This window comes from Glossina fuscipes, unplaced genomic scaffold (genome assembly GCF_014805625.2).
Source record: "Glossina fuscipes isolate IAEA_lab_2018 unplaced genomic scaffold, Yale_Gfus_2 128, whole genome shotgun sequence".
Lineage (NCBI taxonomy): Eukaryota > Metazoa > Arthropoda > Insecta > Diptera > Glossinidae > Glossina > Glossina fuscipes.
The window spans coordinates 1,407,646-1,424,457 of NW_023998471.1; the positions used below are offsets into that span (position 1 = coordinate 1,407,646).

At 33.3% G+C, this 16,812-nt stretch overlaps 2 protein-coding genes across 2 annotated transcripts in view; one reads left to right on the forward strand and one right to left on the reverse strand.

Annotated features, from left to right (window-relative positions):
• The window catches only part of LOC119640823 (leishmanolysin-like peptidase), a 14,062-nt gene extending 10,530 nt beyond the window's left edge, over window positions 1-3,532 (forward strand). The window contains exon 11 of the mRNA XM_038039072.1: window positions 1,879-3,532. Within this exon, the coding sequence (XP_037895000.1) occupies window positions 1,879-2,330 (452 nt within the window). The 3' untranslated portion in view covers window positions 2,331-3,532. The remainder of the gene's footprint in view (window positions 1-1,878) is intronic.
• Window positions 3,533-7,013: 3,481 nt separating this feature from the next.
• Window positions 7,014-16,812, reverse strand: part of LOC119640819 (protein hedgehog) — a 37,189-nt gene continuing 27,390 nt past the window's right edge. The window contains exons 2-3 of the mRNA XM_038039069.1: window positions 15,718-15,985; window positions 7,014-9,125 (exon numbers count right to left, since the gene is read on the reverse strand). Coding sequence (XP_037894997.1) covers window positions 8,440-9,125; window positions 15,718-15,985 — 954 coding nt within the window. The 3' untranslated portion in view covers window positions 7,014-8,439. The remainder of the gene's footprint in view (window positions 9,126-15,717; window positions 15,986-16,812) is intronic.

The following is a 16,812-nucleotide window of genomic DNA, read 5'->3' on the forward strand; positions in this document are numbered from 1 at the left end:
CTGGTTGGAATCTTTTGTACACAGACGGCTCAAAATCTCCTGGTCTGCCTCCTGCTTGTGCGGTGGTAGATGCTACAGGACGGGTTCTTCTCAACCACATATTTCACGAAAGCACTTCAACTTTCATAACCGAAGCCAGAGCTATCCTTCACGCTGCCAACCTTGCCCATAAAAACAAACTCAAAACCGTCATTGTTACTGACAGTTTGTCTGTATTACAAGCTACCCGGAACCCTTCGACTTCGAGATGGAGCACCATCAACAAATTAAGGAATATAATTACTACACCCGACGGAAAAATTAAAATGTTATGGGTACCAAGTCACATCGGTTTACTGGGAAATGAGCAGGCTGATCGAGCGGCAAAGTATGCTGCTTCTGCTCCTCTAATTATGGATGATGTCCTGGAAAAATTGGATCTTCAAAGATACATTGGAAGAAAAGTTAAAGAGAAAATTGCAGAAGGAAATTTACAATACCATCATCAACACTACTCTTGCATTAACCCTCAATTAACTCCACCTCTATATCCAACAAATGTTGAGAAAACCAAGATCCAAACATTTTCGAGAATTCGCCTTGGTCATACAATTGCAACTCACCAATGGATCCTGAAGAAGTCTTCTCCCCCAATCTGCTGTTGTGGACAAACTCTTACTATAAAGCACATTCTCTGCGACTGCCTCAACTTTTCCTTGGCTAGAAGTATTGCATTTGAAACGATTTACCCTTTGAACATTCTACAATCAGCTTCAGAACAGAATATCAATTCAATATTTTGCTTTATTAATACTACTAAGCTTATTATCTAATATCCATTTATTTAAATTAGAGCCGATAGCCTGTGTTGCTAGTGCTCAATGTCTTTTTTTTAGTCTAAGAATTCAATTCATTAGTCTAAAATTAAAATAATAATAATAATATGTCCAAGCCTTTTCTTTTTTCTAAGAAAAAAAAAAGTTTCAAATACACTAACAAAGCTATCCATCTACATAAATATCCATCCGCCTAAGTAGCCGAAGGCGAGAAATCGCGACTAGCAAATCAATGGTCGTGGGTTCGAATCTCAAGTGCGGTAGAGTTTTTAATAAAAGCCGATAGCCTTAGATGCTAGTGCTTTTAAGAGTTTTTAGTCTTAGAATTTATATCTCTGAGGAAATTAATAATAATAATAATAATAATACATACATATCCAAATCGGCTTTTTAACAAGTTAACATCATTAACGCAGACAATTATTCCATCTGTGAAAAGAATATTTCTCTGAAATGCTAAACAAGTTAGGTGTCTTAGGCCCAAGAGATATATTTTTGCCCTGCGTTTCAGTGCCTCTTTCTGGGTCATTTTCCACTTTGAAAGAAGTATTTCTCGTTTAGGAAATTTTAAGTAATTTTCGTAACAAAAGCGCTTTCTTGGTTCTCTCTGCGTCTAAGAGAAGTATGTCTGGCAGTGTTCCTTACTTAGTTCCCTAAAAGTGCTGTCTGAAGAGAATACTTTTCGCTCTTAAACGAAAATTGGTAACTCAATTCGTTCACGTTACCGGTTGAAGCGGTATTGCAAGGCTACGTTCAAAAGATAATTAAGAAAAAGAAAATATACGGAGCTTTCTGTGAACTTATCCACTTACGCAAGGTTGCTGGTTTATTTCAGCAAAACATTGTAAAGGATATTAAAAAAAAAGCAAATTTTCTTGGAACGACTTCGTCTACGAATGAATGGCTTCAATCGGGACAATCGATTATAAAGCCAATCAAAAATCAATTTCTTAACAATATATATAATATATATAAGTGGTGGTGGCTAATTAAGTTTCATGTTAATATATAAAATTTTTTTTCTTTGTTTTACGCTCGTGTTCGCGCTCGGAAACTATTTTAGAACCAGAAAAAAATTACGCTTTAGAAAACTATGGCCAAAATTCGAAATGTTTTGATCACGGCGAATCAATGTGGGAGGAACGAACATGCCATCATACAAGAGAATGGCAGCACTGGGGCTCTGGTTGCTATAATTATCGTTGTGATGACGGGCGCCTTCATATTTTGGTTAGTAATTACAGTTATTCTTGCCATTTTCCCGGACAACGGCTTGCTATTAGCATTGAATCGAATGGTTGGCTTCACAAAGGAACCATTATATGTCCTCGATGTGAGGAATTATGCGGTGAACATTTTAATGCTCGAGGCGAGGAGTGTCGATTTCGAGAGGAAGCTCCTCCCGCCACCAAATATCCACGAGATTATCTACAATGTGATGCATGCAATTTGTATTTTTGCCATTCTATGCTTTTATTAACATCGGTTATAGTCTTTTTAAGTGTGCATGTGTGATTATGGTTAGATTTACGAACAAACGCGTTTAGCGATACATTTAGTGCATTTTTTTTTCCTAACTGTATTATATATCTTTGTATATTTTATGTAGTTATCTAATGTGTATAAATTTAGAAATTATTCAATGGTTCTAAAATCAGTTATTAGCATAAATTCTGTAATTAAGCTAAGATTATTAACTGTTAGTGTCGCTGAAGGTTTTCTTTTCGTTTTTTTTTTTTTTTTGCTATCGCTATTACAAAGACGAAGCAGAGAACTTTTTCATATAAGAATGTTTATAAACATCACCATATGATAGGTGTCCTTCATGATTCTGTCCTTCTGTCTGTAACATTGGAAAGTGTTTGTATTCTGTTCTTCCGTTTGCTTATGATCGCAAAATTGAAATACAAAGTGAAAATTTATAATGTAAACTTGTTGAAACATTTGAAAATGTAGAACCAGTCAGTAATATGTCCACAATGTGTCCACAAAAGTTGAACCTCGGTTTTAAGCTCAATGCAAGTATTTACGGATGCCACAGAAGTACCCAGGGTTTAAAATTAGGATCTGCCGCGAAGTCGCACACTAATACAAAGCCTTCATTTGGTAAGCGATAATTGGCACCCCAAAGAGTAGAACAGTAGCTGTAAATGGCGACCTTACTACTGCAGACTGAAAAGAAAGCGGGTATGGGTCCCTTACATCACCGAGCGCTGAGCTAAATCGCGTACGAATGCGCTCTAAACACAAGCTAGTGCACATTCTTCTTAAGACCAATTCAAGTTGAATAACCGACAGCCTTCCACTTGAGAAAATATTTTCAAACCATAATAGGTTAAGGTTTAAGATTTGCCGAGGTGATGATTATCAAAGAATCGTTTCCCAGGCGAATAACTTGTTAAATTTATTATCTAATGGATTGTTGCCTTACGTCTGTTTAACTTTTCGCAACATTTTTCACCGCAACGTCAGATTAATTACGAAAACTGTAAATTTTGCGCATTAATGTATTTTTAAGAGTTTTAATTTACATTTTAAAAGTAATCAATCCAATCTGCATTTTAACAAACTACAAGTATTTTTTCTATTGTATTGTATGCGCTTTCATTCCATGCAAAGATCTATTTTATATCGCGAGTTATATTGTCAAGTTTTTAAGAAAATTTAACAATATTTCTTTATATTATAGATTTTATTTACAAAAATATTTACATATTAAAATTTTCTTCTTTTAAAATTGTAAGAAATAAAGTATTAGAAAAAAATTTTAAAAGTTCTTAAGGAAATTTTAAAAGTTCTCATTCCATAGACATGAAATACCTCTGCAATTGTGTTGAGTTGAATTGAATTTCATATAGGCTTGAAGCAGCATTTATTTTTAAGGACAACGAAAAATTAAAGTTAAGAATCAACAAATGCTTTCAGTCTCGTGCGTTTTTAAGAGATTTCATTTTAGATTTGAAAACGTTATATCATAAAATTTAGTAGAAAGTCGATTGAAAAATATAATAATTTTAACAAAGTTTTCGCCATCGATTGCTTAGAATGTAGAGCTATCGCGAATGAGTCCTAATCGCAAAACACTTTTTCATAACGAATCATATGTTACTCTTAGTCATTTATGGGTATCATGGGAATAATTAAAATATTATATGGTTTTTGTTTACAATTTAAATTCATTTATATATTCAAACAAGCTATAATGTTAGGATGGCGGGGAAGTTCTACCGTATTTTAAATAATACATTTGGATTTGAAGATGTTTGAGGTGTTCAGGTGTTACTCAGCAATCAAGTGAATCGCCTCTGTAATTGACAAGCGATAAGTTGTGGGTTAACTCCCATGTTATTATCGCCTAGATCAACGATCTTCTTTGGCAATGAAGTTCCCGGAAAGAATTTTTGGTAAATCGTTTTTTTACAACTTGATTTCCCATTGCTTCACATAATCTTTAACAAGCAGCCGCTTCGTTGCTTGTTTTCTGGAATGAAAGGCATTGGAAGTAGTCTTCTTTTATCCCACGAGAGACACGCCTGGTCGCCTTGATCTGCCAAGTAGAATTATCTGCAGGCAATAAAATACGGCAAAACATAATGTAATCGGGCCATATATCTTTTTGGGAACTCGGTATGAAATAATCGAAGTTCAAGTGTGAGAAAGGCGCACCGTGGCCCGGTTAGGGTTAATAATGAACATATTTTGCCATTTTTTTGTTGTTCTGGAAACATTTGGAGGATGGTCTCGTTTATCTGATAATTTAATTGTTGAAATTAAAACAAAAATACATTTTCGAAGTGGCAAGTTTACTTCGGATATGCGATCAAACGATCGAGTTAACATGAACTTCCTTTCAGGTGATTGTTCCAAAAAAATTCTAAAGATCAATAGCTTAGATGCTTATATTGAACTGAGGTGATAGAAGCTAAATGAGCTATGATTTTCAACATTTTCGCCTAATTGTAAAAGGTTAACTAAATAAAAATGTGGTTCAAAATCAGGAAAGTCGATGGACTTTTGAAATCATAGTACACTGAAATCCTTATCTTGTTGGTATTCTAATTCAAAAATATAATATCTCATTTGATATATTGAATGCAAGAAAGATGACCAGCAGAGTTTTGCCTCCCGAACCATACATATATATTTAGCCCACCGATTAATCCTCCGATTCCTTTGATAAGAGGCATAGTATATAGCAGTTTTTATTCGTATTAACTAATACTTACACAATGATGTATTAATTTCAAAATAAAAGTAGTTATATCAATTTTCCAAATTTTTCCAATAATTAATTTTATTAATTTTTATGATTTAACACAACAGACGAAATAATTTTATACAAATAATACATTTATAATAACGTAAAATACAATATCACTGAATATAGAAATTACATATTTACATGTGAATAAAGAATTTCATATATGTACAAATTAAATTAATTAGATGTATTGAGAAATTAATCTATTCATTAAATATACATAAATTATTATCTTCTGTCTTTGAAGTGGTCGTGTGACATATGTCTACTTAAAGCGTACATAAAGTGTACAGAGACACATATAACAAGGACAAGGTATAAAATTGATTTCCCAAAACTTATCCGGCAAAGCATTAGCAACACCTAATACATACACCTAACATAAATCAAACAGACTCCATAAATTATCGGATGAAAATGAAAAAAATATGCACTAAACAGATATTGACTGACCATGAAAATGATAGTGATAGGGAAAAATAGTAATAAAAAGCTTGATTGAAATCGCGTGTATAATTTTTTCTTTAAATTCTATTGAAGGAAAAAAAGCCCCGCAAAGGACGAGAAATAAACTTTTCAATACATTTTTGCTTTTTTTTTCATAAAATATAAAACTTTCATGTTCAGATGAACCTATGACCATGGTTAAATTAAAAAAAAGAAAACAAAATCCAATTTTCTAGATTGGCTTAAGTTGTTTGCATTCCAGAAGTGATTTCAAATTTTCTCTGAAGTAAATCACCGATCGTTGACTCAATAATGCACATTTGTGTTTGTGTTTCTTTTAAAATCATTCGAAGCTTCAAGAAGTAAATTTAAAGATGTATGGAAAAGATGAGGTATTTATAGTCAAGTATTAAGTTCGTGACGATGTATGCAACATCCCTAGTTAGACGAATCTGTTGCGATGTTACACCAATTGAATCAAAATCATTTTCTATGTAAAATTTAAGTGACTGTCCATCTGTTTGCTTATGTAGAATTTAGAACTTTCGAGACTTCTTATTAAAAGTTGGTAGATTGGCCTGTTTTGACCCAAGGTCGAAAGCTACTGAATTGGATCGGGCTACTGCCCACGCATGGTCACATTTTGAGTAGGTCGTTATAAGAGAAGAATTTTTAGTTTTTCATATTTTTAACAGTAAATCATGGAAAAATAGTTATATTAAAGGAACATAGAAAATTCAAATGCGATAGGACCACTCCGTTCACATAAACGAATTGGCCAACAATTATTCTTCATATGGCAACAAGGTCTAGTTGTGAGTAGTTTATGATGAAAATTGATGCGTAATACTACTTTAATATATAAATGAACCGTGGTAAGGTAACGCTGTCTAGGTAGGGCTGTCGATCTTCCCTCCTTAGAAGACTTGGTTAGGAAAAATGAGTAACACAACGTAATTTTTGCTATTTTATGATAAAAATAGGTAAAGAATTGTGTTAGGCAAAGTGCTGTAGGGTATTTAAATGACGGTCTTACCTGATTATAACCTTGGTGGAACGAAAAGTGTCGAACCGTGGACTATCTTATTCTTGACAAAGTAGGAAAAAAGATTTGCGGGAAAATATACCCGAAATTAAAATAGAATAAGGTAAAGCTACAAAATAATTTTGTTTTTATTGATTTGTTATTTTCAACGTTCTTCTCGGTGCGCTTCAAAGGCTCTTTTTTGGATCCAATTGTCTCATTTCAAGTGCATGTTACATTTTTGAATTTTTACAAAAAACCGAAAATCGAATACATTCTGTTTAGAAAATCACTGACAGTGTGTAGAGAATTTTTCAAACTTGACAAGGTTGATTTTATTGAAAATATTTTGGAAAGAAACTTTCCTCCGCCAGTTAATGTTAATTTTATATAAATCCAAAATGTGGACAAGTCTGAGAAGTTTTGAAAATAAATAAATTTTCAACTTTAATTTATAAGAGTCTTTTTTTTATTATTCATATTAAACAAAAAAATTTTTTTTTTAAAGTAATTTTCATAAATATTGCACTATTTTTTTCAAGCACTCTATCGCCGCAATCTGGAGCTAGTTTCGTTATTCTATCTGTAGTAATTGTGCGTGTTTTCAATTGGCGGAAAGTTTAAAAGCAATTCAAACATGTCCGCATGTCGTCGGTCTTCTAACGTTAGGAAAGAAATTGAGTACATAATATATTCTTGACTTTGGTCCTTAGACTAAGTGCGAAAGTGAACGACCAAAAAGATGCTTACAACAAACTAATTACTGCACAAAGGCGAAAAACTGAAATTTCATTTTATTGTTTTTAACAACATACTTACGTACATCCTTCCATATCTCTGGTAGAAATGCTGGTCTTGATCAAGTAACTCTAAAGCGCTTGACAATCAACAAATATATTTGGTTGAACTAAAGGGTCTCCAAAACTTGCCGCACCTCCTCCCCCAACGCCCCAAAAGAATACGCATTTATTTCAAAAGAATTATTTTCTCGTTAATTCGATCCGAAAAGTTCATTTATCAATAATCGAGCAGGCAGAGTGACAAGTCTTGTAGGCATTTCAAGAGCTTAAGCAATAAACGCAATGCGATAAGTTAAGCAAACGTTTCGCACACAAGTACGTTTACTTAAGAGGTAAGCTGCCGTAAGCCACTTATAACGATATGGTGGCCAGACATAAACTTTTTAACAGCCCAAGTGGGAATTATATTAATTCATTTCAATTGCTACTTTTTATGATTAATGATTGTCAAATCGAGTATATCGAGCGTGTTATACGAGAAGCGAGGAACGTTTTCCGTCCTTATAGCCCTCCTATAATTAATTTATACATATATGTCTAGCAAAAAAAAAAAAAAAAACCAAAAAAGGTAGGTGTGCATGTTTCTTAAGATGTTGCAAAATAAACCGATTTCTCTGCTTACTCTCTTAAGTATTTATCTAAAAGAATTTTCTAAATAATAAATAAATATACAGAGCTAGTAAAAAGTCTTAGCAAAAGGTAGTCAAGTCTTAGGGGTCATTTTCCCAAAAGCCCGTTAAGAAAAACTCTTTCGAAACTTTAGGAAATTTTTAAGGAAATCCTCCTCATTAACCGAAAGATGAATTCTAAGAGAGCCTTACGAAATTGTTCTTCACTTTCCCTTTCTATTTACAATACAATCAGGGAAAAAGTCTTTTTTTGTTGGGTAATTTTTACATATATATATGTCAGATGGAATCGATTCTCAATTAACTTGATTGGAGAAAAATTCGATATAAGCGCTGCGAAATGAATGTCTATACTTAGATTCATGTTGTTAACAGGAACTCTATTGAGGAAATCCAAAACGTGTAAGCAAATGATGAAAGACAAATCTATTGTGCCCCTATACACGACAACATCGAAGGAGAGCTAATGACGCCACGTTATGGGTAATACGTAATCTTTTATTGTGTATAAAGCTTTGGCATACCAATGAACACCGCTTTGATATTCTTCTACAGCGAGGCGTTTTTTTCTTTTCTCCTCTTTCACGGTCTCTTTTGACTGATTGCTTGGATGCATGTAAGATAAAATACTAGACCATAAGCGCATAGGCGCCAGGCTCCAATGAGCCAATTTTTGACTATTTACAATAGCGTAACAGGAAGCTGCTACCGAATTAACAACAATAGTTCCCGCTCTGGTTAGAGGAGCAACGACGCCTTTTCTCGTCACTGTTTCAAGTTTGATAACACGTTCCGGTCTTAAAGCTTTGGTAAAATCATGTACAAATACTTGATCCTTTCTCGTTATTTGGTCAGCGAATACATAGCTTGCAAGCATTTTCTCCGGATTCCAAATCATTACCAAATGAGCTGGCGTCACCGTAAGCACAGCACCCTTTTCAGTAGTTAGCTGAATAAATTGTTCGGTTTGCTCTAAATTACGATCCATAAAAAGTATTATTTCACTAAATATCGGTTCACCATGATCATTTACGCTAAGCACCCGATCGCCAATTATTAAATCACTCATAGCCTTTGTACTGCCATTTGAGGTCAAAACGATGCTATCTTTCGTAAAGCAGCCACTATCGTGAGGCGTATGAAACGAATCTGAAAATAAAAAGGAAAAAGGAAGGAAAAACAATTTTTAAAGCCATTTTCAAAAATTCGAAACTGAATCCTAATCCAATTTACTGTTCAAAATATGTAATACTGACTTACAAAATTATGCGCAAATATCTTTGCATGGATTAGTAAATAAAAATTGTATGGGAGTCAAAGTGGTTTTGACAGTTGCACTTTTTTTTCTCATTCATTGTTTCTTTTATTTTGTTTGGTTGCATCTCTCCCTCTGCTTTTTATATGTGTATTAACAAACTATATTTTGCAAGTATTTAACTGTCGGCAATATATCAACATCCCTGAAAGATGCACAACAGATTTGCTATCTGATCTTATTTTCTTAAAAGATTAAAAAAAAAAAAAAAAAAAAAAAAAAAAAAAAAAATGAGGAAAAAAAAGGAAAACAGAAGATAAACTAACCGAGTATAGACTCGAGCTAAAGTAGCTTAAAATAATTTTGTACCATAAATAAATAACAATGTACCGGAGACTGATTATAGAGTAGTTCGTTGGTTAGAGTTGGCTGGCTGGCTGGCTGACTGTATAGTGTGTAACCGTACACACATAAGTACAAAATATAAATTAGATATGTTACCTGATACGGTTGCAGTGCGCATTGTGGGAATGAACACGAGAACAATAGAGAACAACAATCTTCAATTACTTCTTACACTTTTGTAAAAAGTTCGGTTGTGTGTTACTTATTGGCACGATATTAATTATTATCTCTATTGAACGTGAAACAAACTGCCTGCAGTTGCCGCACTGATTGCGGTAATGATTGCTACGTATTTGATTACTTAGTGCCTACTACTTGTAGGCACTCTCCCTCTCGCTCTCGCTCTCCCTCTCCGACCAGTTTTTCCTTGATTTACCGGACTTAAGAGCAGAAACGCATTTGAATTTTCTTCGATCCAATTCTTTCGTTATTCTTCTGTTGTAAACATTTGTCTAAATGTTTGTTATTGGTATCCTTTAAAGCAGAGTTAGACGGGGTTTGAAGCTCAATAATATTTGATGCAAAGTTGATTATACCTTACACCCGTCGGTGGCCTAAGTGTGTATTAAGTTTTTGCGGATGTATAGAACAGGGAAAAGAACTTAAGTTAAACCTTCCTTTTAATACACCGATCGATTCAGCATCACTTTTCACACGCTTGTCTGTCCGTCTGTCCACAATACTATTTTTCAGTTCCACCTTTCAGGTCACAATTTTTGAGACATCTTCAGGATATTTGGTATCTCAACGTGTCTTGGCGCAAGGACGAACACTATTAAAAATGGTTTAGATGGGGTCACTTTTTCGGTCACTTCCTATATAAAGTGTAAATTTGAATAACTACATATTGTAGGATATTTTGCGATGGGCCGAGTTTTAAAGTTAAATTTTTTTTTGGCTATAAATCGAATGAAACCTAATCTCATGTGCGTGCAAACATAAATGAATCTCGTGAATATCCTCCATAATATTCAATACATCAATGAGCGTACGTAGTTGAAACAGACCACAACAAGTTTATGTGCAATTCGCTTTGTTGGACTATCTTTCATTACAAAAATCCAAAAATTCGATCTCGTTATCATACAAAGACTTGTTTTTGTAAGAAGTCATACAAAAATGTACCCAACGATTACCTATTTTTCTCATTTCATTTCTACCGACATTTTTTTAGGTGTACTAAAACGTTTTCATCGTATAACGATTTTTTTCAAATGGAACATTATGTACGCCGTGCGTTCTTGGGAAAAAGCACGTCAGTATACCGAATTTGGTCAAAAGTTGTCATCAAAGTTGATGTTCACAACAAAGGTCAGAACGCAGGCGGACAGATCGGCAGACATACAGAGAGTTCAACTTGAAATGATTGCTATTTGCCCTGCTCATCACGACTGGTGAAGGCCGTAAATGTGCGAAATATTTACGATACCCTACACCACCTTTGATATAAGATGAGACTATCTGCAGATAGTCCTAGTGGCTTGTGTTTATCTTACTGTATTCTAAGAAGTTATTCGTGTAGGAAGAGACAATGATTCTTTGGAAATCGCATACAATATATGCATTCTTAGAAATGTGTATGAGGGAAATTAGTAGTAAGTCGATCTTGTTTAGTGCTAGTAACTATTTGTAATACAACAACTGCAACAAGGAAGTAAGAAAATTACATTTACCTGTGGAGCAAATGATGAATACTGATCAGTTAAGAGAAATATATGTGAAAATTGCAAAAACTTTTGTTAACAATAGCATTGATCGGGAATCAATCGAAGCTGTATTCTGTCAAGCGCATGCACAAGTGCAATATTGCTCACGTAAGGTCAACATAGGAAAATTACAGTTGAATTCTTTGCAACACGAGTGATTTGTCACTTTATCTCTTAACCTTATAGTTTAGGTATATTCTACAGGTTAAGTTATTAAAATTATCAACTATGCTGGGCCCCTTTGTTATCGTAATCGGTCAAATTTTACTCCTGATCTGAGAAATTCAATGACACTGTTCATTTCTGAATAATATAAAGGAAAAATAAAATTATTACCCAAGTTAGAAGATCCCTCGTTTAATAAAAAAATTAACCAAAATCAAAAATCCATCTCTAATTAACTTTCACCTTCTTCTCCCGTAAAAAAAATTGAAAATCCCAAATCCACAAAATTTTCGTTATTACTACTTGGTTTGCTAGGACTCCATTAGACTTAAGGAATCGAAAAGTTTATAATGAGCAAACAAAATCTATCGAAATAGCTTTACTTTTTATTCGAAGCTTGACCTCTTGAGAATCTTTTATTCCCAGATGCAATTAAATTACATTAGTAGGACCTTGGACCCTATAGACGAACAACACATGCTTATGTGGGTTTTCGACTATTGCAAGCAAGTTAAGTCAATTCATCTTTAGGATAGATGGCTTTTCGAAGCATTTCTTTGCGAAACATATTTTCAAAGGCTACACCACTTATGGTGCAACATCCAGAAGGACTTAAGATAGACCCATCTTTTGTTATGTCGGGCGATTCAGAATCACTTTTTTGTCGGTCTATCCGTCTTGCATTCTTCTTTTCAACCTACAGATCGCAATTTTTGAGACGACGAACACTATTGCAAATGATTCTGAGCAGACAACATTTTCGATCACTTCCCATAAAATGCCTTATTTTGGAAAATGTTTAGAGCAATAACGAAGATCGCTACATGCTTCTACTTATTTGTATATTAGTTTTTGAAATTTTCAAAATGTAAGTAACTGAGACGTACAGTCAGTCAATCACAGCACTCCATCATCATGTAGCGTCAATGAATGGACTTCACTACGAACGTACCGATGACGTTAGTTTACTCGTAAAATATAAATAAAATTTTGAGCGAAATTTCTTTTTAATGCAAAACTCATCACTTTAAGGCAAAACTTATAAATGGAGATTTGATAACTATAGCACAGAAAGGTTGTTGCGTGCTACTAAACTATCTTTTTTTTTGTTTTCTTTCTTTTTTGTTTGAAGATTTGATTTTTAATGTGTTGTGGTTGGTTATTCGCGTGGTAGATCATCTTGGCTGCTTCGTAAGACTTCTGGCAGAATTTCATTAACTTTGTTGTTATTTGCCCGATACGAATGGGAAGCTTGTGTTTTTTTTTTTTTATACCATTTTCTGGGGAAACAGGTATTTGGTTTTTGTTGTTGTTGCTTTTTTTGATATTTTAAATGGTACATGTTGCTAAAATGGTGATTTTGTTGCCTGAGAGCATAAAAACACTTTTTTATGTCTTTTGCGGTTAAAAACATTTACAATACTTGTACACTATTGATGGAAAAAGCTTCAATTTTAAATACATTTCCCTCTTTTGTGATCCGTTGATACAAGCAGCTTCTTAATGATTCTTATGGTATACGTTGGACCAGTTTATAGGATTGGGAGATGCTAGATGGGTTGGATAGCGTATCCATACATATACTTTAGTTGGGTTGTAAATATATATATATATATATATATATATATACTTATATATGTGTACATATATATATATATATATATATTTTTTTTTTTTCTGTCTCTCTTTATATATACACTAAAATGTTATATATAGATAGATCAATTCTTATATATATATAGATATTTAATCTATATTTATATCAATATTTGTATATAAGTAAGTATATGTATGTACGCATCCCATATTTCCATCCCATATATATATATACTACTAAACCATGAGAAACTCATTGGGTGTCGTATCATCAATTCGTTTAATTTGACAGGCACAAACCTAAACATGTCAAAACAACAACATTCTTATAAACAATACTGCGGTTAACTTAACATTAAAGCCGGTTTTTGTTTTCACCTACCTATGCATGTTCTTTTTTTTATGCACACACATATACGTACTACACCATAAGTATGCGTATACTTTTACACATGCAAGCAGCGCATAAGTATGTTTGCTTGTGTCTACCGGTTAGAAAAGACATGAGAATGAAAAAGAAAAAAAAAAACATTTTGTATCGAGTTTGTTGAGTTATTTTAAAATAATTTCCGTTGGTGTTGTTGTCTTTCTGTTTAGACCATTTGAATGAATGTTTTATGATTCGACCGTTTCTAATTTGATTTTATTTAACCGGACAAAAAAAAAGAAGAAAAGGAACCGCAAGATAGTTCTGATTCTGAAAATACGATAGAATGTAAGCAATAGTCGTTCGTTACATATGAACACTTATACTAAACGAGCTGCTAAGTCGATTACCTAACCGTTATATTTTTTTAAAAAAAAAAAAAAAAAAAAAAAAAAAAAAGAAACGAAGAAGGCAAAGAATGCTTTAAAAAGAATGTTTCCATAGAACGAATGCAAATTGCACTCAGTTAGTGTCATTTCTCAGGAAGCTTTCGTTTACGAGAAGTGTCAATTTGACTTGACAGGCGAATAGGAAAGCAAATTGTTTTGTCTACATGTACATGTGTGAGAAATTATGCATATATATATAGCAGGTTGCCGAAAAAATATTGAGCGTTTCAAATTATATGCAATCGCATAAGTATTGTTTTGTTTAACGATTCTCTTCCACCTTTTCTTGCTATAAAATTTTTGTGGTTTCTGCTTAAAGAAAAATTGTAAAATGTAGTTTTCACATCATTCGTTTATTCATTTCTCTTTACTATTCGTTTTCAAAGAATTCCAGCTACACAGAGATTCAATAAATTCGGCGATAATCAGTCAACCGTGTTCCCTCAATTGCTATCGGGTTAATAAATAGCCACGAGATCTCACCACTCTAAGAATATTGTGCAAAGATCATTTAAAAGCTTGCTAGGTTTCTTTCAGACCCGTTTTCCTTCCTCCGGCACTATTACCGTTAGATATTTACTCATCATCAATAATTACTTATTGCTGTTCAAATACTTCAAGGCCAGTTAGGTTTATCAAAAAGTCCATCTAGCACATGAAGTAAATGAGTGAAACCTGCCCGTGAACTACTCTGCTCCTTAATTCTTGCTTGGCCTTGCAAAGACGTTTAGCACGCTATGCCGTTCTAATTGATTCTAAAAGATTCTTTTTCTATCTATTTTGCATACGTGTATACGTTTTATGACCGCTGTGAAATAGCTTGAACTCGTTTCGATTCACAATGGAGGCATATAAATTTAAATTCGTGTAAACATTTATTCTTTATATCCCGCAAGAAGGGATGTCGACGTGTCTATCACGTATTCTTGGATTGCTAAGGTTCAGCAATGTGCGTTAAAAGGTTCAAAAGGCAAATATTCTTTATTCTGAATTGATTTAGTCATGATTTAGTCAGTCCGGCAGTCCCCTCATTCCAAAAATTGACGTAGAATTGAAATTTAAAACAAGCATTGCTTTTTGAAGGAAGTTTAAAAATTGCCCTTAATTGGCCCAAAATATGTATGCGTTAAACGAAAAGCTCTACATTGCACCCCGCTCGTATAGAGAGGACAATGGTAAAATCTGTTCGATAAAGGTAATTACAATTTAATATTTTTACTTACAAAAAAACATTTCAAGTGTGCGTTGAGATTTTTAAGCGAAAACAAGCAGGGTTAGCGCTTTTTCCCTACAGATAAGATGATCTTAAGGAAAGAAGGAATTGTACGGTTTTCATCGAAAGTAGAATTTTGTATTGAAGACTGACAAGCATTATAAAACCATCAATAGAAGTCCGATTCATTTTATCGAACGATCTACAACAAAATAAAAATGTTTATCGGGGCCGTCTGTAAATTTAATGCAAAAGATCACAAGCGCATTACTGAGAAAAATTTGTCAAGATTAAACTAAGAACATATTTTACGGTATGTTGGGAATCGTAGCGGTTTTATAACCGACGTGCGGGACAGTATTTGCCTAACTTTCGCTTATCCGTATTTGCCTCAAATTTTTGCGTCAATTGCAAGGATGTGAAGACTTTTAAAGATACTCTAAACCATGTTCAACTTGACTTCCTACGATTCAGGTATTATCACATCAGGTATATTCATTATCAACACTATGTTCCAAGCGAAAAATCTCTTATTATGTTTTTTTTATTTTAATTGATAAACGCGTATGAGTTTCATGCACTTACCTGATTTGACAGAGCAGTGTATATAATCACGATTTTCATAATAGACCCAATCGAAGCCGGCCTCTACAGCTAAACGTGCCAACATACCATATTTGCTAGTATCACGATCATCTGTCGTTATATCTACAGCTCGTCCCTCATAGTGTAAAGAGTTTTTACCGTGCAAGTATTCGCCATCTTCATCCCAGCTTTCAATTACTCTTAAACGAGTCGTTGGCCATTGATTTATAACCGATATGGCTAATATATCCAATTTATCTTTGCATCGCTAAAAGAATAGCAAAAAAACAAAGAAAAACGAAAAGAAACAAAAAAAAAATCAGTCTTTGATATGCTTATATATATATGCTTATATATGAATCCGTATGTAAAACATAATTTTCTATATATTATGAAAAATTTCTTTTCGAACTTCCCATATATACATATATATATATATGTGCATATATACATAAATATTTATATATATACAAATATATATATATGTACATATGTATGTGTGCGTAGTACAACTTTACAAATGTAAGTAAACAAGTTTTTATATATCTGTAGTAATAACAAGATGGGCACACGTGCATACACATCCCTATATATTTATGTATGAAACTATATACGAACGTGGGTACAAGCAATGCTTTTTTTTATCCTCTTGTATTGGTCTGTTGGGATCTTTCTTTCCGTAACAAGTTTCATTGTAAGCACATGTACATTTATATATATATATATATACATGTATACATAACTCTGTATATAAATACATGTATACATATCTCTTTTGTTAGTCAGATGTATGTAGGGCTATTGTTGTATCTATATAGCCTACTCCCTCACTCTTGCTGAACATTCATTAACACACTTGAGGCGTGGTAAAAGTAAATTCACTCGTTAAATGAATTTCGATAAACCAAAAAGAAAAATAAAAAAAAAAAATACTGCATCTTATGGTTTCTTTTAATTTGAGTACCAGTTTTGATAAATTCGCATTTACATACGTACATACGTATAAGCATGTTTACGGTGTACACACGCACACAGTACATATATTTTCTTGTATGTAAAATTGCTTGTGATTTATCGACTTATAATTCTAAAAGA